We start from the raw sequence: 23889 nt of genomic DNA, 5'->3' as shown, positions 1-23889 counted from the left end.
AGGTCCAAATCTGGGACTAAGGTTATGATACTAGCTTCACTACATTAACAGTTGAGACAATGGGTTGGATTACAACATGGTTGTCCTCTGATCCACTTCTAGCATAGCCATACTGGTTTAGCATAAAAGATCGTATGAACATTGAGGAGTATGAATTATACTACAAACTACTCTGCTCTGTACTGTATCCTAATTAGGGTTACCAGCCCTCCTGGGTTGCCCTAGAGTCTCCTGATTAATCTTTAATTAAAGATTGTCATGTGACAAAATCTCCAGGAATTCATCCAACTAAAGTTGGCAACTATAATTGTGATAGAGAGTATTGCTACAACCTTAAGTCACGAGGCTCTACTTCTAAAAGAGAACTTTGTTTATACTATGGCCAAATCTCATGATTTTATTGCAACTCTAGTGATTTTGGGGTTGGGTTTTGTTTTTAACCAGTGTCATGAAAGGCTGCCAATGTGCAAATTTTCCTTTTTTCAAAATGGCCACTATCTCTTATTGTAGCCAGCAAGATAGACTGTGTAGGGAAATGGCCACTATCTGCACTAAGAGGGCAGCCCTTAATAAAGTTTGCTGCCACTGTCGGCTTTTTTCAGTCAGGATGAAGCCATGCACATGGGTAACATTGCTGCCACTCTATGGGCCAAGGGGCAAGACAGGACATAGACTGTGAAAGATGGATGGGGAGACTGAAGGGGAACAGGATGCTGATTTAGGGGAGCAGAGGAATGTGGGTTGCAGGCAGGGTGGAGTGGGGAGGAGTGCAGGGTTGGGAGAAGCAGAACTGCAGTGGGAAGTGGAATGGAGGCGGGTGGAGGGTGGTCTGGAGCAGGAGGAGGCACTTGTGTTGCTCTCAGTAACAGGTTGGAAGCCAGTGAAGATCATGTAATTTAGTTGTAATATGTTCCCTTCAATGATCACTGCTACACTAAGTCAACAGGCAGTTGTATTCAGCTCTGAAAGCCTGAACTGGCAAACACTGATGTCAGTGTAAGGTTCTCATTGAGTTCAATGGGTTTTGGATCAGTCCTAACTGATAATTTTCATGAAGCCTTTGGATAGCGTCCTATTTAGAGCTCACTGCAGTAAACTAGCCTGGCAATGACACAGGCTTGGATAACTGACGTGAAGTCAGCATCCCCACAAATATGTTCCCATCCAGAGAAGATGCAAAATAGGGGTAACTCCATCAACTGAGGGAGCTGATGCTATCGTCATCACTTCTTCTAGTTGCTTTCCCAATCTGTGATACCTATATAACTTGAGTCTTTCCGGACTAAATCACATCTGGTCAAATTCTCATTCAAACCTCTAACTTGACTAGACAGTAGGAAAGCTGATTATGGTGAGTGCTGGATACCCCTCTTGTAAGCTTTGGGTTTATTATACTCTTAATTTTTCTTAGAACATATAGCTCCAAGAATTGCACTGTATTGTGCCCTACAGTTTCTAAACAAACTACAGACAATAAAATTGGAGATCAATAGTGCCAATTGCACATGGGACATATTAGCTATGTACGTTGAATGAGTTGCATCCTGTTTTCATTCACAGAAAGCTGATCATGAGTTCAGACTGAATAGGTCAACATGAAATTTAAGGTGAATTTCATGACATAATTTAGCCATATTCTCAGGAAGGTGGGGACACAGTGATAGCAGTCAGCAACAGAAGGATGGTAATGTGAGATCTTTCCTCAATTTTGTTTTAAAATTATACAGTGCACCTCTCATAGTCCCATTTACAGTAGATCAAAAACACAGAGAAAGTGTTGAAATCTAAGTAGCTATGACCTCCCACTTGTCCACCTTCATCCTCCCTTCCCTCACCTTCACAATACAAATATTTCTCAGAGATGGCCAGTCTGGTCTGAATCAGATTAATTTTATCTGCAAAGTAAGTAGGAAAACTCACCAGACCCAAAAAAACATGCTCTGTATCTGAACTTAGGCACCTGGCTCTTTAAGCACCGAGACCAGGTCTCTTCTGGCTGGGAATCTGCAGTTCCTGTGATGGCGGGTAAGAACGCATTTGTCTCCATTGCAGCTAAAATATTTGTTTTCAGAAACACTTTATATCTGTCTGACTGGAATTAAAATAATGTTTTCAGCTCTCTGCCCACCTGAGTCATCCTCCACAAATCATCTAAGTGCCAGTTCAAAGAGAAGGAGACATTTAAAAGCCACCATTCTGACAGTCGAGAACAAAAGATAATCGATATCCAGCTAGACCTTGAACTGTACAAATCATCAGCTGAACCGTATTCTCCTTGAAAGAGTTCTGAAATCTACTGGGTTCCATTCACCACTGAGGTGGAACCATAAAAAGAGGTAATCTGCCAGTCCTCTGGTAGCTGTAAACACAGATTTTAATCCTACACAGTTTGCCAGTGTTTAGCGAGGTGCTGCCTTTTTAAAAAAACTAAAAGCAAAATCCTTTAAAAATGTAGGATGCATAGAGTAAAAGAAGTTAGGAACAATGAACCCATGTAGACATAAAAATGTCACTTTCTAACAACATATATATGTTCTCAGCCCTATTGTGCATGTAATATGTTTCTCTGAGACATTTGTATCTTAAAAATAGCGTTCAGATCATATGACATGGAAGTTGCTATAGTAACTATACATTTGCTGAAGAACAGCAAAATAATAATGTGTAAAATGTATAAATTATCAGTGTGTTAGAGCAACTGGTGCCTTGCAGCTAGCATCACCTATAACCTCCTCTTATCTGTTTTTAAAAAAGGATCTTTTATAATGAATATAAATCTCTCTCATATATTTTCAAAACTTTTTTTTTTTTTGCTGACTCTATCCTTTATTAGAGTTGACCACCCCTGCAATGCCTAAGTGAGATGTGACTTTTTAACTATTTAAAGGGCGAGGGGTTGAGGGAGAGAGAAAAAAAGGAAGAACTAACATGGTGGGCCAGATCCAAAGCCTACTGGCTTCAGTGGAGACACTTCTATTGATTTCAGTGAGCATTGGATCAAGTTCTATGCAAACAAAAATTATTTACAATGAAATTGTGTGGAAAGTTGTAGTTCACTCATTTTAGTGGGTATGTGACTAGGTTTTAATCCTGCTGCTGCTGGAATCAGAACCAACATTGCAATTGACTTCAATGGAATCCGGATCAGGCCCCAATGTATAAAAGTGGGCTGACGATTTCTTTCTAAACGGCTAGAAAATATGGAAACAATTTTCCAGACTCCCTCTCCCATCACCCAGAATTCCAAGTTGTAAGATTTACAGTTCATGCCTGTCAATGCTTTTTGCTAGCAATGCGATTGCTTAGGAAAAATAAGATAGGATGGTGTTACTAAAATTTAAGAGTGAGTAAAATGCATTGGGTGAAATCCTGGCAATTGAAATCAATGGCAAAACTCCCATTGTTTTCAATAGGTACAGGATTTCACCCTCTCTGTTTAGCATCACACTGAATAGGGCAGTGACCCACTGGCCTACAAGAGATTTTAGCCCCAAAAGATCAACACACACATTTATTTCATGCTCCAAAGAGAGGTAACTAATGCTGTAGTAGTGTTGGCTACAAATCAGACATATCCTCATCCAGGGGGGTTTATACAGCTAACCAGTAAATCATTTGGTTCACTTTTTTTATTTATGGTAGGCGACTGTGATGTTTTATTTTATTGAACTTTCTAGTTTTGCCGTAGTCCACATTTTTAAAGAGTTCAATTTAACTAAACATTGTCGCTTCTAATTGTTTGAAAATGTCTCTGCTTTACTAGTTTTGTGAGCAATAGAGTAGGTTAACTTGAAATTTTAATCTTCTTTGCAGCAGCACCTGCCTAAGAAGCAGTGACCAGTTATTAAATAAAGGCATAAATATGCTGATATTTTGTTATTTTTTATGAAAAAAATATTTATCTACCAAGACAGAAGATCTGTTTTAAGACTGGAATTTAGTATCTTAAGAAATATAATTATAAAACCTTATACATTTCTCTTGGAACACTTTAACAGTAGAACTACAGGTTACTTAGAGTCTATTACAAAGACAATATTTATTCTGCAATATTTATATTGTACTATTCGGCAACTTACAATAAAGTCTTTCAGATCAAAGGATCTGATCCAAACCTCATTGAGGTCTTCCCAATGGCCTTTGGATAAGGCTCTGAATGTACAAAATATTATTGCAGTAGTTTTATATATCACCAAATATTTTATACTTTCCCTGTGACTTTGACATGATGTCAGCTTTTCCATCAATGCTGTGTTTGATTATTTCACCAGTTAGAATGGAGAGGACGCTTATTTTCCTCTCCTGAGAATATTCTCTGCCAGTTTCTGATAATGAATGATCATTTTACTTATTGGAAAGCTCTAATAAACATAATACTAATCAGAAAGGTTTTTTTTACCCTGAGGACAATTTTAACTGTTAGCAAAAATACTAAAAATGGAAATATTTTGGCTGAATACTGAAAAAGTTTGATTTTAAAATGCTGCCATGGTGCCTCATGCACCCATTCGCCTCTTTATGTTGGGTTCCCTGGGTGTAATGGGAGCAGCGCATCATGGGAGGCCCTCACCATGAAACATTATCAGAGACGCTGATATACGGTTGGGGAATCCAGCCAATTGAGGTGAAAACTATAATTCCCATGAAGCATTTCTGAATCAAAATGTTTTTGGTTAAAATATGAAAGATTTTTGTTTTTGGGTGTTCAGTTTTGCAATGAAAAATTGAAGTTCTACCTGGAAATCAGACACTGTTTGGGAAAAATTTTGGTTAGCCCAACATTCCAACAAAAAAACTCCAAACAGTCTACATGAATAATTTACATCCATCCCTAATGCACAGCTTTCGAAAGAGAAATATATATTGGTCGTCAAAACAGTAGAATATTTTATACAGAGTGTTCCAGTAGCAGCAAAATATTTTGGGAAAGCAGAGTGCTAGAAAGGTAATTTAGAATGCTGTTGTCCACATTTTCTACCTTTGTCAGAAACTGAGGTGGAGGGTCAGGCATACTTGTCAGAGAAGGGGAAGTCAGGCATACTGGTCAGTGCAGTGGCAGCCAGGCCAGGAACTGGAGCTAAAGGTGACAACAGGAGTCAGAAATCAAGGGCAGGTTTAGAATAAAGCAATAGTAGGACTGGGAGCTAGACTGGAGCAAGGGCAGGGCAGGGCAGGGCAGGGCTGGAGCCAGACTGGGAACAAGGTTGGAGTCAGAGCAAGGATGGAGCAGGCAGAGGCCTGGGGAGTCTGTCACTACTATCAAGCAGGGGAGATTTTCAAGCCATGAGTCTCATATACCTGCCCTGAGAGTAACAAGATCAGCCCCTGGCTTGGGGATTGGCTGGCGCCTAGCACAGGAATGACTCATCAGTGCATGTGGTTTAATTAGGGATGACTCATCACCTCAGAATCTGCTTATAAAAGAGCTTTTGTACATTGACAAGAGGGGATCCAATGATATACATATTGGCCTTTTAAAAAAGTAAAATACTGAAGAGCTGGAAACTTTCCCAACATTCTGCTACACATCTTCCTACTCTTCCTGGGATATCAAAGTACCGAACTCCATTAACAAGTCACCTTTAATTTAATGAGTCAGTTGGTATAGTCAGAACTGAGTCACTTAATCCATCTTTCCAACATGGTCATTGCTGATGAGTTTTTAAATAAGATTCTTAATTGAGAGGTATATTTTGCAAAGATTTTCTGCTATGCAGTTCTGCCATGAAGTTATAGCATACAGAGAACCATGTGAATCATGTAAGGTCACAGGGTAAAAATGTGTGAATATAATCCTTTCACAAATTGGTGCTTAGTTTAGCTGTCAGTGTTGTAATGAGTTGATGATAGGTAGGTGATATCTGTTGCACATGTATGGAAAAGCAGCCAGTTGATTGCTATATATTAAGGGTGAATTGACTTCACCTCCATAAAGCCTGAGTAAGTCAGGTTGTGTACCGGCAAAGTGCAGGCAGTTGAGGAAGTGAAATCCACCGCTACATGGTGCCGGGCTATTGGGCTGCTGCATAGCCTCCATAGATCTGCTATTGAAGATATGGCCCTTCTGTGCCTGGAGCCCTATAAACATTGATTCATGAACCCGTCTCTGAACCAACCCTGCCTCGCCCCCAGTGTTGTCTGCCTATGTATATGTAGATCCTTCCATCAATACACAGACAGGGAATGGGCAAGCACACAAGCACTGCCACTGAACAGTGCCCCTCACCCTCACTGAGCTCCTATATGGTGCTTAAGTAATATGAGGGCCAGAAATCAATGGGACTATTCAAGGAGTATGGTACTACTCAGCATGAGTAAGGCAGAATCTGCCCTTTAATTTGCCAGACATCCTGGACAGAAGACAAGAGACCATTTACATTGTGACAGTGGGGTACAGGAGTCCCGTAGAGGGCAAATATACTGGTCACTGGATGAGTAGTTTTCTGTTCCCTGAGTGACCAGAGCAGGGGCTTGTCATAAACAGATAGCTAAGGGTTAACGTCTCTTTCACCTGGAAAGAAGTAATCTGAAACACCTGACCAGAGGACCAATCAGGAAACAAGACTTTTTCAAATCTGGGTGGAGGGAAGTTTGTGTGTGAGTCCTTTGTTCTTGGTCTTGCGCCTATCTCCCTCTCGGCTATGGGAAGGATTTCTCTATTTCCTGCTTTCTAATCTTCTGTTTCCCAGTTGTAAGTACAAAAAGATGGGTTTGTTTTTTTGTAGTTACATGTGTATAGTTGCTGGAGTGTTTTGAATTGTATTCTTTTTGAATAAGGCTGTTTATTCATATTCCTTTTAAGCAATTGACCCTGTATTTGTCACCTTAATACAGAGAGACCATTTTTATGTATTTTTCTTCCTTTTTACATAAAGCTTTCTTTTTAAGACCTTTTGGAGTTTTTCTTTAGTGGGGAACTCCAAGGAATTGAGTCTGTGCTCACCAGGGAATTGGTGGGAGGAAGAAGTCAGGGGGAAATCTGTGTGTGTTAGATTTACTAGCCTGACTTTGCATTCCCTCTGGGTGAGGGGGGAAGAGAGATTAGCTCTCGGTACTTCTGTTTTCCAAGGCTGGAAACGGGGATGGTGGAATCCCTCTGTTTAGATTCACGGAGTTTGCTTCTGTTTATCTCTCCAGGAACCCAGGGAGGGAATACCTGGAAGGGAGAAGGGAAGGGAAATGGTTTATTCCCCTTTGTTGTGAGACTCAAGGAATTTGGGTCTTGGGGTCCCCAGGGAAGGTTTTTGGGGGGACCAGAGTGCCCCAAAACACTCTAATTTTTTGGGTGGTGGCAGCTTTACCAGGTCCAAACTGGTAACTAAGCTTGGAGGTTTTCATGCTAACCCCCATATTTTGGACACTGAGGTCCAAATCTGGGACTAGGTTATGATAGGGCTGCACTAGAGTAATCAGGAACCTGCTAGAACCAATTCAGGCAGACGGGCTGATTAGAACACCTGCAGCCAGTCAAGGCAGGCTAATCAGTGCACCTGCGTTTAAGAAGGAGCTCACTCCACTCAGGTGAGGGGGGAGCCAGAGGAGAGGAAGCGCATGTGAGGAGCTGGGAGCAAGAAGCGCAAGGAGCTGAGACTGAGAGGGTGTGCTGCTGGAGGACTAAGGAGTACAAGCGTTATCAGACACCAGGAGGAAGGTTCTGTGGTGAGGATAAAGAAGGTGTTTGGAGGAGGCCATGGGGAAGTAGCCCAGGGAGTTGTAGTTGTCATACAGCTGTTACAGGAGGCACTATAGACAGCTGCAATCCACAGGGCCCTGGGCTGGAACCCGGAGTAGAGGGTGGGCCTGGGTTCTCCCCAAACCTCCCAACTCCTGACCAGACACAGGAGAAGTTGACCCAGACTGTGGGGAAGATCACTGAGATGAGCAAATCTGCCAATAAGCGCAGGACCCACCAAGGTAGAGGAGGAACTTTGTCACAACATATAATGGGTAAATGCCTTAAGTCTTTACACATAAATGGTTTTTTTTATAAAAGAAAAAATGTTTCTTTTCATCCCCCTGTCTTTTTTGTTTGTATTAAATCATATTTAATAGCTACATGCATTAAAATAAATTGAGTGCAACCTTTTCTCCCTCATTTATCATCTTTGTATACAATTGGTTTATAAATAAAACTATTTATCTATAACATAAAAACATGGATAATTATTTTATAATTAATTCCCAAAGTAATTTAAAAAGAAAGAAACACATTGTTGTTATTACGATGGGCCAATTGATTCAGGAACAATAAGAACCTTGTCTAAATTCTATCCCTTTCTAAACCAAACCCAAGAAAAGTTTTAATTTTGTTTTGGGTTTTTTGAAGCTTCTGAATGTATTTATTTATTGCATTTCTCCTAATTTTTGTGCATTTTGGATATTTTTGCATTTCTGGATGTCATCTGGAACTGGACAGAAAAATATCAAAATAAGAGAGATAGTTGAATACTGTTAAGAAACTACTCCTTTGATTTTTAAACTAATTTTCTTCGGCAGTGTTTGTGTATCTCTTGTGTTAGCAGAAAGCAACTATTCCAGTGAATTACTTTACTGGCAGTAAACTCTTCCTTAAAGCATTGAATTGTAAACAAATAATTCACTACATCTAAAAAAGCAAATTCTGAATGTTCGTTCACAAGTATTTACACCACTAACTTGATTTTAAGGGTGTGGTCTTAAAAGTCAATTCATAAGTGTTTACAGCAATGAAACTGTACAATGACTATCATCAAGACAATGCAAATCATACCATATGTGCTGTATGTGCATTCAAAACAGCTTGAAATAAATACTGAGTGCTATCAATGGACTGCACAGGAACAATCTTTCACAGTAAAAATTATTTGAAGAAACTCATTAAATAATTTTGAATAATATATTTAGAAAACTATTATCCATTGATGGTGAAAGTGCAGCTAAGAAAATAGTAACTTTTTCCTCAGCTTTACAAAATACTATGACAAAACCATTCTCATGTTACATCCAAATGTTTCTGCAAGATTTCCAAGCACATCTTATAGGCAGATTCAAAAGGTTCAGGTGATTTAGATTAGGATGGGCAGGAAATGTTTTCCCTTCCTGCAAGAATATTTGAGATTTCAAAATTTTGTTTTCTATCTCATAACAGGAGAAAAAGTCCAACTCTCAAACTTTCATGACCCAATAAACAAAGACTAGCTCTATACTACAAACCTATATAACTGTGTCACTCAAGGGTATGAAAATTTACACCCGTGAGCGCAGTAGTTATACTTACCTAGCCCCCATGTAGACAGCACCATGTCAACAGGAGAGCTTCTCCCATAGACATAGCTACCACCTCTTAGGGAGGTGGATTAACTAGGCTGATGGGAGAAGTTCTTCTGTCAGTATAGTAGTATCTTAGGTGAAGATGAGCCCAAAGACAACTTAGGTTCGGGTAAATGGAAAGATTTTGTTTCAATAACTTCAAAATGTTTCATTTTGATTTTAATCTTTTTTTCTTGTTTAACCTTTTATTTAATATTAAGTTAAAGTTTGAAAGAAAAAGTCATTTAGAAAGAAAAAATAAACTTTTCATTGATGTCAAAATGGGATGCTTTCCAATTCAAAACTTCTTTTCACCATTTTTTTGAGTTGAGAAATACAATAAAACTGACTCTTCCCAGGAAACAGTTTCAAGTTTGACAAATCTGCCTTTTTAGTGTAAAAAGGCTTTCAAGAAAAATTCTTGACCAGCTCTAGTTCTAGATGAATTTCAGATTGGTGCTTATGGACACCTACTAATTATGGTATCTTTTTTCTTCTGTATACCGCATAACTTTCCTCTCCTCCTTTGATTATTTTTTTTCTGATCTAGGACAATCACTAAAGAAGAGAAAATTTCTATTTTATTAATGCCACCAAAATCATAAGAAGAAAATAAGACTTGACCATACAAAGTCATGAAGTGGATAGCGTCCATTTATTATGGTTATGTTTCTTGGCTCTCAGGTCTCAATTCATCAGTCCATCCTCATTTATGAAAGCATATGCCTCAAGTTAATCACGTGCTTTGCTTAATAGGGATGGACTTAAGCACAATTTAAATAGCTTGCAAAACAAAGATAACAGTGATGTTTGTCCTGAACTGCTGTAGCTTTTTGCTAAGTTACCTCTGATGACTTGGAAAATTTTGTTTCACCTCATTATGGTAAAATTCTTTATGGAAGTTGCAGGATATTTAGTGCAGTATTTCACCTGGTCCCTCTGAAGGCAGTTTTTTCCTTACTAATTTGAACAGAAAAGTCAGGAAAATCTAAATCTTCTGTCTGGTGTGATCATAGATCTTTCTGATTCCTGGCAGCAGCTCTCATTACTAAAAATTCAGCATTAATCTGAGAATCTTAAATTTGAATAGTCTTGGTTTGTTGGGCTCCCATCTTCAGATCGTAATATATAGTGCTTCAGTTCTATATTTAATTTAGGTTTTAAAAAAATGTCTGCACACAATATTTTAAAATTCTGCAAACTTTGACAATAAATAAATGTGGGGGCTCTAGCATGGCAATGGGGAGCACAAGCCACTGCCTGCATGGAGGTGGGAAATCATTCTGCAGCCCCCCCCTCAACCGCCCCGGGACAGGGATCTGCTGTGAGGCTGCACCTGGCCCTGACATAGCGCAGGGGCTGGGCCTTCCACAGAGGTCTGTGTCCTGCTGGGGCAGGGACGGATGGAGGGCTGAAGGGTGATCTCCTGCCTCCGTGCATCCAGTGGCCTGTGCTCCCCACTGCCATGTTGGACTCTCCACATTTATTTATTTGTTGTCAGAGTTAAAATGTGAACTGATTTTTAAGCATCAGTTCACATCAAAATACTTTTTGCTAGGGGCATGAAGTGTTTGCCATAATTCCTAACAGCCATTACTATACAGCACCTCATCATATTTAGTGTATAAAACATATTCTCAGTGGATTTACCTGGATAAAAATCAATTAGGGAACTGCACAAATACTACCAACACCTGCATATCACACAAATTTAACTGTGCCAGCACCACATAGTTCTGCTTTATCTCAGAAGAATGTTTGCCGCTAATCCTCTCTTGTGGCCACAGATAAACATACTGTAGTTAATACATGCTTATAATTCAGGTTAGACTTTCAGAGCACACCACTTAGCCCCTTCTCTATGTTTTTATCTGTTCTGTATTTTTAATTGTTTAAATAATAATTTACACATAATTTTTCTGGGGAGTCTAGTAACCCCCGTACTTTGTACTATCCCCCTCTTTTTTTCCTTGCTGTTTCTACTCCCGGGGTAGCAGTTTACAAAAGACAGATGCTAAGCTGGGGAAGATATTCTGTAGAGCACCTGGCCCTCCAGCAGATTTCTCTGGCTATTGAGTTGGTAGAGTTAGAACTGCTTCTAAGTTTGAGATTTGTGTAAGTTACAGATGTCTGATCTATACTTTCCTGTGCATCTGGATGCTAATTCGCTTTGATTTAGATTTCAATATTGAGTTCTTATGTGCCAGATTTTCATGTAAATCAATAAAGGCCCGTGTACTCTTTTCCTCTACCTCCCCGTCTTATGTATGTGTATTATATAGTCAGGGTCAGATCTCCAGCTAATGTAAATCAGTGTAGAGGTGAAATTTTGCTTTCATGTGCCTTGACTCCACCTCAGCTGAAAGTTCATCTATGCTTTCATCTCTTTTCACTTTGAATGTTGTAATTCTTTTCTGTAGGATATCCCCAAATCCTGGCTCTGCGGACTCCAGCTTGTCCAGAAAGCAGCTGCCTATCTTCTCACACATACCAGGAAGCAAAAATGCATAACTCCCATCTTCAGACACCTTGAGTGGCTCCCCATTCATTTCAGGATCTAGTTCAAAATTGCTTTCTTTTTTTTGCACTCTCCAAGGCCTTGCTTTGTTTGGCCTCACAGACCCTTTTTTCTGCTTAGCATTGACTTACCCTCTGTTCACTCACACAATCTCCTTCTCATTGGTGTGGATCTTCTCTAATACAGTTCCTGCTTTCTGGAACAGCCTTCTCAGCTCTGCCAGCCTCTCTGTTTCTCTTCAGCTGACTCTTACTCAAATAATTCTTTCATAACAATGACGACACCAGCCACAATAACCACATCCCACCAACCAGCACAAGAAAAAAAAAGAATCATCTGATTGGCCATGCCTCAGTGGATTAAACCACATTTTTGATCATTACATTGATTGCTTCAGGAAAAAAAATGACTGTGAAATACTTAAACACCACATCCACCATAATCTTTCCACCACCAAGAAGACAGCTATACAGTCCCTGAAATCCAACCTCCAGATAGTGATCCAACCATCAGACAAAGGGGGTGGCATCGTAGTCCTCAACTGTGATGACAATGGGGCCAACTGAAAACTCTCTGACACCACCTACTATAAAGAACTCAAAGACCCCACCCCAGAGTTTGCCCAGGATTTTAGTGGTATCATGAAAGCCTTCCAAAAACAATTCCAAGATAAAACACTACAACCTCATCCCCTTGAACCTTCTATGTGCTGCCTAAGATACACAGACAAGGGAACCCAGCAAGTCCCATCATATCTGGACACAACACTCTTACTAAGGGAATACTGAGACTCATAGAAACCATCTCCAAACCATTCACCACACAAAGGGCCAGCTTTCTCCAGGACACAATCGACTTCCTACAGAAACTCCGCAACATTTACAACCTCCCTGAGAACATCATCCTCGCCACCATGACTGTCACTGCCCTATACACCAACAGCCCTCAGAATGTTGGCATCTCTGCCGGCCTCAAATATCTACAAGACAATGGACAACACCCAGATATCCATTCCAAACATTGCCAAACTCATCCATTTCATCCTCACCTATAACAATTTTATAATGCACATTTTTCCCAGACCATAGGAACAGCCATGAGTGAGTACTTGGATGGCTCTCCAGTACCCCAACCTCTTCATGGGCCAGCCTGAGGAAGAATTTCTGGACAAATGCACCACAAAACTAATGCTATACATGAGATACATTGCTTTTTCATCCTCTGGACAGATGACCTAAATTCCCTCAGATTTCTACCACAACTTCAACTCATCCATTAAACTGTCTCTAGAGCATTTCACACACCAGCATCAACTTTCTGGACACCACAATCAACATCAACAATGGAACTCTACAGACAACTACATACAAGAAACCCACAGATTGTAACAACTACATGTCTCTAGAGCATTCAAAGGCATGTCTCCTTCTAGAGGCATATTGCCTTACCACGTTAAAATTTTAGCCCTTGACATTTCACCTCCAGAGATGTTCCAAAAATTCTTGCTGTATTTTGGACAGAAATCATAATGATGTGAGGTATGGTGCAAAGGTTTTACACTTGTTTGGAATGACTCTGTAACTCATGCATGGTTTTGCCACTGGAGAATAATTTGGACATCACAAAATCATGCTACTAAAACCTGTATTTGTTGTGATGCTTACAAAGAAAGTGACAATGATTAGACAGCTGGTGTGCTGAGACCATTGCCTTTCATGTAGACCAGAATTATCTCATTGCTTCCTTGTGCTCCCTGTCTGTCTGTATCCACCTGTTACCTCTTGTCTTATCCTGACATTGTAAACTGTTTGGTTACAAGGCCTGTCTATTTATTATGTGTTTGGGCTGATCCATGACTGGGCTCCTATGTGCTACTACTTACAAATAGTAAAGACAGCAAACAATCCTATGGCACCTTATAGACTAACAGACGTTTTGTAGCATGAGCTTTCGTGCTCTGACGAAGTAGGTATTCACCCACGAAAGCTCATGTTCCAAAATGTCTGTTAGTCTATAAGGTGCCACAGGATTCTTTGCTGCTTTTACAGATCCAAACTAAAATGGCTACCCCTCTGATAAATAGTAAAGAGTTATATTTAGACACTATCACACTAGCATCTATATTTTTCTCACACAGATATACAACATGTAACATATGAGAGAGGACATATAGAATGTTTGTACATATAAAGTGTGTGTGTTTCTTTCACAGACTGCGGGAGTGGCTGGAAGCCTATATCACCCCCATCGTAAGCCTGCAGTGAAAGTCATCCTAATACTTCTGCTTAGTGATTTTAAATAGTTCATAAACTGCTCAAAAAAATGTGTTGTCAAACTCTGCAACTAATTTACTTCTTCCAGTCTATAAAACAAGAAAAGGAAACATCTGTTTAAATGGAAACATCATGGCACTGGGGATTAAGCTTCTTTTCTTGTTTCTGCTGTTGTTCATTGTCTTTAATTGGCTTTAAAAGTTCAGAAATGAATGGCATTGATTAATAAATAGAATCATTTATCAGTGTTTGAGAACACGGGCAAGCCTACATACAAGAACATGTTCTATGACACTGTCAGCATTTCTGAAATAAATTAAACAGATGTGGGAACATTCCAGACATTGCTAAAGATGTAGTTCACTTTGTAGGGATGAAGTTATTTACGGTTTAGCGAGGACAAGCCAATCCACTGACACATCTGCTGTATGTCCATAACTTCCCTAAGGAAAGGGTTAAAACATGAGCCAATAATGTCCTGAATAAGAATTTGCATATTGCTCTGTATGTGTAATTAATTTGTGTCCATCTCAATCTTGCATTACTCACTGACTGGTACAGGGGAATAAATGCTGTGAAAAGGTCAGCTTTCTTTGAAGTAAGCAAACCAGAAGATCTTCAAAACTTGCAAGATTCAGAGACTGTTTCTTGTATTTGCTTTATAATTCCTCTGTAGAAAAATGTACTACAGTAGTGTCCAGTGGAGTGTGAAAAACACTTATGGGTTTTACCCTGATCAATGTATGCTGTGAAATGTCGTTCTGGTTCTCTAGCTCGGCTTCGGCCAGGTGGCCTTTGTTCATCTGTCCTGTTCTCCTCAGTTTTAGCTTTTCTCGGTTCCAGAATAGATCTCTATAGTTTATAAAACAAGAAGTCAATCCAAGGTTAAGCTGTCATTTGACAGAGAAAAAATAAGTAATTTGATGTGAACATTGTGACTTAGTCAGGTGATATGAACAAAAATGTCTGGGTATATGATATCGACCACTTTTTATTCCAGAACCATAGTATTCTAAGGCTGAACCAAGGTGACTGTGAAAGCAAACTGGCCAACCTAAAAGGTTTCTTTTCAGATTTGGAGATCAATCTGTGTTCAAGTGGGGTAGATGTCTATGATCAAGATAGTGTAAGAAAGCCTGTTATTGACTATGATACTTCAGCAGTAATTTTAAGAGAATCAAGGAGAAAGTTTGAGAGCAGTTGCAGTAAAACCAAAAGGCGACATGGCCTTTAAAGAAGATACAACTATTGATTGAAAATCAAAAGTAAAAGAGGAGCAGGTGGGGAAAAGCAAACTTTACCTGCAGCAATGAATAAAAATGTTAGGAAGAAAACAATCATTTGGGGAAATGTACAGCAAATAATAGTGACCATTCAGTGTGATGGTTTAGACTGCAATCCTGTATTGGAGCTACTCTCAGGATTAGTCTACACTAGAAGCCACAGCTGCACTTCTGTCATCATAGCGCTGTCCACTTATGTCACTCAGAGGGGTGGCTTATTCACATCCCAGAGTATTATAAATTATACCGACATAATCTCTGGTGTAGACAAGATCAAAGTTAAGCATGAGCATAAATCTTTGCTGTGTCCAAGTCTCCGAGTGTAAGTTGGGACTTGTGATTTAGCAAGGAGAGACCACAGATGCTAATTGATGATATAAGCCTGTTGGTTCTTGACTCTACCATACCCATTGTACCATGGTACCATGGCAGTTCACATGCTGTATTCTGGAATGGCAGCTGAAGAATGATGCTTTAATATTTTCCATCATTACATACTGTTTCAAATGAGCTGCAAAAAGACACTGAGCCTGGATTCTTCTAACTCATCACTAATTTTCCTAGGTTAGTAGGATGCTTTGTTGCTACATACGGTGACATTGAAGTGGTGGTGGTGTTGAGAAATATCCAGATTCAGTATCTGTGTGCAGCTCAAAAGTTGGTTAAACCTTAGGCCAGGTGCATCTACAGAGCAGATTCCTCAGTACCTCTGCAGCTGTGGATAGTAACCTGAACCCTGGAAGTGGGCACCCTCACTCGAAGCAACCACACAGCTCCTATATGGCTAGCAAAATCCATCCCTTTTTCAGGGTCGGCACACATTCCTCCGTCTGACATTTTCTATGCAGTAAATAAGCATGGTGAAGACAGTGCCTCATTAACATATCATAATATGGCTCTTCCCCAACTCAGTAATGGACAGAAAGACTGAATGAGCTGCATGATATTGTCTGTGTCTGAGAGCTCTGAAATGTAGCTGCTAGCCAGAAAGGGCAGAAGACTCTTTGGGTCTCCTAAAATTCCTCTGCCACCCTGATTGGTGGGTTCGAGGAGACAGACCCTCTCAAGAACCACTCAGTCACTAGTGCAACCTAAAGATCCCAGTCTCTTCTCATTCCCTGCTGTCCCCAATACTTCTGGAGTTGTGGGGCTTACCTCACCTGTAATGAGGTGTTCACCCCAAATTTGCCGTGAAAGGGTTAATGAAGAAGGGGGCTAATAAATCCAAGAAGCCACAGCTGAGGGGAACCAGGTGGCTAAGCAATCTTCTGATTGAATGAGGAAGCCCAGCTGATGAGGAACAAGCTGGGCTGGGACTATAAAGGCAGGAAATTGGCAGCAGAAAGAGACTGCTGGGAAAATTTACAGTCTCTCCCTGGGAGAAGAGAGATGCGTATGGGCTGGCAAACCCAGAGAGAGAGGGGGGAGAAGTCAGGAAGATAGGGCAGGGCTCAGGGAAAGGCAGTAAGGTCTAGAATGGTACAGGCCTTGACTGCTGACTAGAGTGTCTCTGACACGGAACCTAGAGTAAAAGCGGGCCCATGTTACCCTGCCGGCCACTAAGGGAGTGGTGCTATGAGGCAGTGAATGGGAAAACTGCCTAGGACTGTGGGGCTGGAGAGAGACTTTGAGAGATTTTGGTACTCTGGAAGGGGAACACATGTAGAGTCACCTGGCTGAGAGGTTGAGTCATGAAGAGGCAGCAACAGCTCATAGAGTGAGAGAGATGCTGCAGCTCCAGAGAGAGGTGGAGAGACAGTGCAACCATGGGAAAGGGTGCTGACTTCATGAGCTATTCACTCACTGCTAGGGTGGTGTCTCCTTCTGGTTGTTCTGTGGGAGCCCCTCTCTCCCCAACCCATAGTATCCCCAGGCTGCAGTAACTTCCATGGTCCTATGGTGGAGGTCAGGGAGATGTTCTGGCCCAGCATTATCACAGTGCTACTGAGGAGAAAGAGAGATTATTTACATGTGTTCCCCATTCCTTGAGCAGCTCCTGATATCTGCCAGTGGAATAGTTGCAAATCCCTCTCTCTCCTCTACAACCATTTGCAAGATCAATTATCCCAGCACTCAGCCTGGTTACATGACTGGACAGAACTACCACCATCCTTAATGCAGCATTAAATAGGCCCATGAGTTTGTCATTATTCTCATCTCTGATTTCCTCAATTATTTTGACAATGCATTGTATTGGCTGGGCAAGTGTCTTTTGATTGAACCAGTAAGCTGTACACTGTTCTGTCCTTGCTTCTTGAGCAGCTTTTAGGCGACATTTGAGTTTTTCAATCAGGTTGACATTTTTTGAGAATTGACAACTATTGATAACATTTTGACAATATTCACAATTTAAAAAATCAGTACACGTTTTTGAAAAATTCCTGCAAAGTCTACTACTACTTTTGACTTTCTCAGCTTTGTGGTCTGGATCATAACTCACCTTAGATACAATGGCCCAAATATTGTCCTGGCTTGTAAGGCTAACAGGGGTGTAAATCAGGAAAGAATTTTTCCTATTCCCATTAATTTGTGGAGAAGGAGCACTAGACTTCACTAGACTGTGGGGCAGAAGATCAAACTGTATCCATCCTGCAGAGCCTGCTGACTAATGGCAGCTCTTCTTCAATAGGGAAATGATTATTACTCAGTTATAGAGTTTCTTTTGAAGTCCTGGGATTTGGCAGATGGGTCGCTGGGTACGGTCCAGGTAGAAGAGGGTCTTTTCTTTCCAGCACCACAACTCTTTATCACTTTGAGCATGAATTCCTTGTACTTATTATGGAGAGTTCTGCTAGACCAAATAACTTCTTAGCTAGCTGGTAGAAAGGTAGCTGCATCTACTGTATACTGTATGTGTTCCAGTGATTGAAATGCTGGAGAAGGCGTAGAACAGCTGCCATATCACTACGCTGCATAACAGAAGCCAATTTCATTTCCCTGTTGTCAGTGGGTCTAAGGTGAGATTGAAGGGATTGGCTCTAACGGGGCATTCTGTGTTTAAGTCCAAGTCTGACGCATGAATTGAAGTCAAGAGGGGAAAAAAGAGGAACCTGCATTTCTTTTTTTATGACTGCTTTGTTTCCTTGAGGACCCACCAGTTTAAACAAGCCAGTGAAACAAGCCAACAGTCCTTTCACAGGTGTCCTCTTGGCATGAGTAAAGGAACAAAATATAAAGTCCAACATATACAATACCTCATCAGGAGATGAATGAGCCTTTTAATGTCTCTGAAAGGCTACCGTCATCTTGGTGAGAACAAAGGATGGATTGGCTTAGAACTACTGTATGTTGACTATTTGTAACTCTGGAACAATGTCAGTCAGAAAGATTTGTACCAGTAGGAAATGTTTTCATTGGTTTTCTAGCTTTGATCCAAGAGGGAGTATTCGCAAGTAAGCTTTCCTTGTAAAACCAAAAATGCTGTTTTAATAGTACAAGCAATGGATTTAGGCAGTTCACTGAGCACTGTAATGCACCAGCAGCGTCCATATCAGGCTGCAACAAGTGTTAATTGCATTAGTATTCTTTCTTGTTCTGGCGTTAAATTGAGCCAGTGTTCGTTCTTGCCCTGGTGTTCCTTGGAAGGACATATCGTTAGGAGTCCCTCCACAGTGTCATACAGCTGCTCTTGTGGCTGAACAACAAACATGACCAATCTACTGTATGCTACAGCAGCAAACTGTAGTGTAGCAGTTAGGGTGAACTCCATGTGTGACAGCCTCTTTGTTACTGCATCAGAGGAAGATAGAAATCTTTCCCTAGTTTTGTATCTTTCTGCCCCAGAGATGTGGGAATTAAGTAAAGGAAGTTTTTATTTTTACCATGTAGAACCTCTTTTCTATAAGGATTCTGCAATTATAGACCATAGAAACTGGCACACGTGGAAAAAATATGTAAAAGATCAAAATTGGCCAAAGCAGTTTTGGACTAGGGTTTCAAAGCAGTGTTTGAAAGACATCTAGGTGTTCTTGGGGTGTGTGTGTGTGGGAAAGTCCTCCATTAATTATTGTGACATGATTTGTAGCTGCAATAAGAAGGGGTCCTGCTCAGACATTTTAGATTAAATAAGAAAAGCTAACAGCTCTCACAGAGACAAAAGGGTTACAAAATAACACTTCAATAGTTCATTACACTTCATATACACACCCCTTAAAGCTATTATACCTTGATTAAGTCTCTTAACATAGCTGTGAGCTAGGGAAGTATTTTATTTTATGGATGAGAAAAATCATGCAGAGAGAAGTTCATACACTATGGCAATGCGATTGGATGGGGTGGGAGGGAAAGATGGAGTTCCTGGGGGTGGGGGCTTAAGAAGCTGGTTGTCTCTCAATGAAATAGTGGCATAGAACCATAGACCAACAGAATTTCCCTGAAAATAAAGATGGGGGGGAAATCCAGTGAAAAAAACTTTTGTTTGTATTTAACCATTCTACTGAAGTGTCTGCAAGCCAAATAGAGCAGCTTTGTTCAAGTTCATTTGAGTACAGACCTTTTGAGAGAGAGAGATTAGTCATTTTGTAGCAGTGAAAATGGGTGTTGTTTTTGGGTGTGTTGTCAAGAACTACTTTTCCTAATTGCATAGAAATGTTCTGGTAAAGGACAGTAAAGCTACATGCCAAGGTCTTGTCCGTTTAGGTTCGTGATGGAAGGTCAAGTACATGGCCTGAGGCAGTATCTGAGTGACATAAATATTAAGGGATAGATTGTAACTGACCAATGTGCAAAGCTGGAAGGGTTTGCACCCTTCCCCGCCCCCACACAACAGTGCACCATGCAGCGGGATTGCTGTCTCTGGGACGGTTCATATCATAGCAAAGAGAACATGACAGAAGAGATTCGTTGGGGGAGCAGGAGACCATGGCCCTGTGTCCTCTCACCTCCAACCGGGAGTGGGGTTGTGCATAATTGCTGCTGTTTAGTGAAGAAGGAATTACATTAAGGAATCTGAAATAGAATCCAAGGTATAGGTTTCTTATTGCATTCCAGGAATCCTACTTCTGACTTCTATAGGTCTGAGTGTCAGGGGTATCTCTTATTCAGCACAAAATACACAGACTAAGGTGACCATACATCCTGTTTTGGCTGGGACAGTCCCTTTTTTAAGACCTGTCCTAACCGTCCTGACTTTTTTGGCAAAAATGGGTATTTGTCCCATTTACTCTTGCCTGTTTGATCAGTTGGCAAAAGCAAAAGGGACAAACGCTGACTTTTGTTTGTCAAAAAAGTGGTGTGCAGTCGGAGAAACATGTGGGGAACGAGTGGAGATGCCAGCCCCACGCAGGTGGAGGCAGAGCTGGGCTTGGCAGGCAGGGTCCCAACGTGCAGGGGGCTGGCAGGGTTCAAGCAAACAGTGACGGCCTGGTTTGGGGAGGCTAGCAGAGTCTGAATGAGCAGCCAGGGCTGGGGAAGAGGGCAGGGTTCGAGCCAACCCTGAGCAGTGTCCTGTTTTCCCTTTGGGAAATATGGTCACCCTACCTCAGACAGCTGTGTTGCACACTCCTGCTACCCACCGTGTCAATATGCCTCCACCTTTTTCAGAAGGTACCATCACTGAAGGGTGAGAGGATACTCCAGTCTCTATGGCCATTCCATTCCCAACCTCTTTGCTGAGGTAGAAAAGTGTACACATCTTACCATAGGGGCTGGAACTAGGGGTGCTGGGGGTGCTGCTGCATTCTCTGGCTTGAAGAGGTTTTGATCATATATAGGTTTTACATATACAACGGCTCTCAGCACCCCCACTATACACATTGTTCCAGCACCCCTATATCTTACAGATGGAAATTAGGAAATAAACTTGAGACCACTGTCTCTCACTTCATAGAGTTTCTCAGGAGCCAACAGAGAGCAATAACTTGCAGTCACAACTACACCAGTCGGGCTTTGAAGCAGTGACCTAGAGTGGAATCCCTTGAGCCACAGTGTGTCTGTTTCACAGCCATCACCAAGACAAATTCCCCTGGTTCACTTGCCTGACTTCTAAAGCGGATGTGTCTTTAAAAGCCATGTGTTCCCTTTCCCCTTGAGATACACTTAAGAATAGAAACCAGAAGAAAGAGACTATTCCTTCAAGCTTTATGTGAATTACAAAGCAGTGTTCTCTCCTCCCATTCTTAAACATGAAGGGTGGTATGAGTAGCGATGCTGACAGTGTACATTTGCAGATGCCACCATATGGGTCTTGAAAAACCAGTTGCACTGATGATTCCCTGCACATGTAGGAGACAGTTTGCATTGTTGGCAGCGTCCCTGCACAGAAACAAGCATAGCTTAGCAAAGTTAAGCAGATGGCACTAGATCTGGTGCCAGGGAAGCACTGAATTAAAGGTTATACCCACCAGGTTTGATGCAGTGCCAGTTTGAATTGGTACAGAAGCTTCGGCCCACCTGCTTATTGGCCTCATGACATCTGGCATCTTTAATTTTTTAAATTTTTTTTAGACTAAGCTAAATGCAGCAAGAAAAAAATGTCATTTTAAAAGCTAGTTACCAGTAAATGGGATTAACATTCCCAAAGAAAAAGAAGGCCTATGAACACATCATGTTGAACATAGCTATATTCATAATTTTGGTGCAGCCTTGGGAAGCTAATACAGTATAAAATAAGGTATTGAGTAAAATCGCAGTGCTAATGAATAGAATGCTAATGAATGCATAGAGCTTTTAGGAGTTTATGACTATCAGCAGCATGCAAATAACAGCTAACTGTTTCATAATGTCACGATACATATGCTATCATTCAGAGCGTGATAGGTATTTTATGTATCCAGTTTAGATGCCTAACGAACAGAAATGCAGACCACAAAAGTTGTTGCTCTGCTCCTATGAGGTTTTCCCCTTACAAGTTTTTATTGTCTTACATGTTGTTCTTTTCACTTTGGCATGATTATTTTTGTAAACCAATCCCCCTTCCTCTCCACACAGTCACATATGGTATACACAAATATGCTACCGGGGGATTGTGCTGGTTGCAGAGAGCAGAGACTAAAATTGTTTATATGTCTTCTCCATTAGGGATTTAAGTCCTTGCTCCCTTGGTGTGAAATGAAAGCACACAGCTGTATTGCACTTGGGAGATGATTACCATTAAAACTAAGCTTAAGTTTATACACAGCATGGACCGGATTAATCAACAATTTATTGAATCAAAATTGAATCCATACAGCATTGTTTTTGATTTTTAAAGACAGGACTCAGGCTGCCGGAATAATTTTTTGGGAATTGTCAGAAAATCATTCAACCCTTAATAAATATCTTAGAAATAATGACAGTCTTTGTGTGATTTCTAAAGCTCCACTGGGGGACAGATGGGGAGTTTTATCTGTTTATAAGCAATAGATATGTATTTTGAACTCTTCTGTGAGGGTAAAAAGAAGTTTTTCATTATGTGAGAGAAAATGAGTGGCTTTGGAATTTTGGTCTTGAATTTTGTTGGCTTCTGTTTAGCCATGTTTAAGAACACAAATGAATAGCTGGTAAGGAAGAATTCCTCTTCATATTTGATGTTTGTTAACATTAATTAAGAATTTTGTCCATAGCATGAGAGAAGTGTACTGCAAAGCCAGTGAAGTGAGCACGTTTCCCATCAGACTGCTTCCAGCAAAAGAGCAGTCTGCACTTTGCAGGACTGAGCCCGGATAATTTAAGCAAGCAATTGGATTTCAAAGGTAAGTGGAATATCTGGATTTTAATATTATTCTTAAGTGCTTATAAGTCTTTCACTTAAGGCCTGATCCAAACCCATTAAAATGAATGGAAAGACTCCCACTGATTTCAACAGCTTTTCTGTCAGACCCTTAGTACATAATTATAACATGTCAAAAAGGGAGTTTGGAAGCATCACATAAAAGACCTGCACTAATTTCTTCTCAGCTAAGACAGCTGATATGCTGGTAGGATGGGGACAGCAACTGGAAGATATGCCAAGGTTCATAATGGCCTCTTTATCAACCCTCACCTTCTCAATATGGAGTGTGTTTAATTCCCAGCTGTAGTTAGATCTGGGGTGAGCAAAATATGGCTCGCAGGCCAGATCCAGCCTGTCTAAACATTTCTGTCTGGCCTGCCAGACTCTTTGGCTGTACCCTCATGATCTTTGGGCCACTAAAAGTCCTGGGGTGCTCAGGCAGGCTGCCTACCTGCCGTGGCCCCACACTGCTCTCAGAAGAATCTGGCTGCAGCTGGCAGGTGTCTGTGCACCCCTAGCAGGGAGGGAGATTGCTCTGTGCACTGACACCACCCCCAGCACCATCCTCACAGCTTCTATTGGCCGGAAACTGGCCAATGGGAGCTGCAGGAGCAGTGCTTGTGGGGGTGGGCAGAGCATGGAGCCCTGCTGCACAGCTGGCGGGGAGCTGCCTGTGGTAAACCTCTTCCAGCCAGAGCCTGCACCTCGCACCCCTCCCACACCCCAACCCCTGCCCCAGGTCAGAACCCCCTCCTGCACCCAAACTCACTCCCAGAGCCCACACCCCTCACCCTCTTCTGCACCTCAACACTCTGCACCAGCCCAGAGCTCGCTCCT

General features: G+C 41.1%; 1 protein-coding gene across 2 annotated transcripts in view; it reads left to right on the top strand.

Annotated features, from left to right (window-relative positions):
• The window catches only part of TRIQK (triple QxxK/R motif containing), a 210396-nt gene that overhangs the window by 160240 nt on the left and 26267 nt on the right, over positions 1-23889 (top strand). Inside the window, exon 6 of one of the 2 annotated variants that reach the window (XM_050941451.1) lies at positions 11709-14419. The exons of the other annotated variant lie outside the window; for it this stretch is intronic. Within the exon in view, the coding sequence (XP_050797408.1) occupies positions 11709-11849 (141 nt within the window). The 3' untranslated portion in view covers positions 11850-14419. Of the gene's footprint in view, positions 1-11708; positions 14420-23889 lie in introns of those variants that run through there. 2 annotated transcript variants of the gene reach the window in all.

This window comes from Gopherus flavomarginatus, chromosome 2, assembly GCF_025201925.1.
Source record: "Gopherus flavomarginatus isolate rGopFla2 chromosome 2, rGopFla2.mat.asm, whole genome shotgun sequence".
NCBI classification, from domain to species: domain Eukaryota; kingdom Metazoa; phylum Chordata; order Testudines; family Testudinidae; genus Gopherus; species Gopherus flavomarginatus.
Note: the sequence above shows the minus strand (reverse complement) of the source record. Positions and strands in the feature narration are given on the sequence as shown.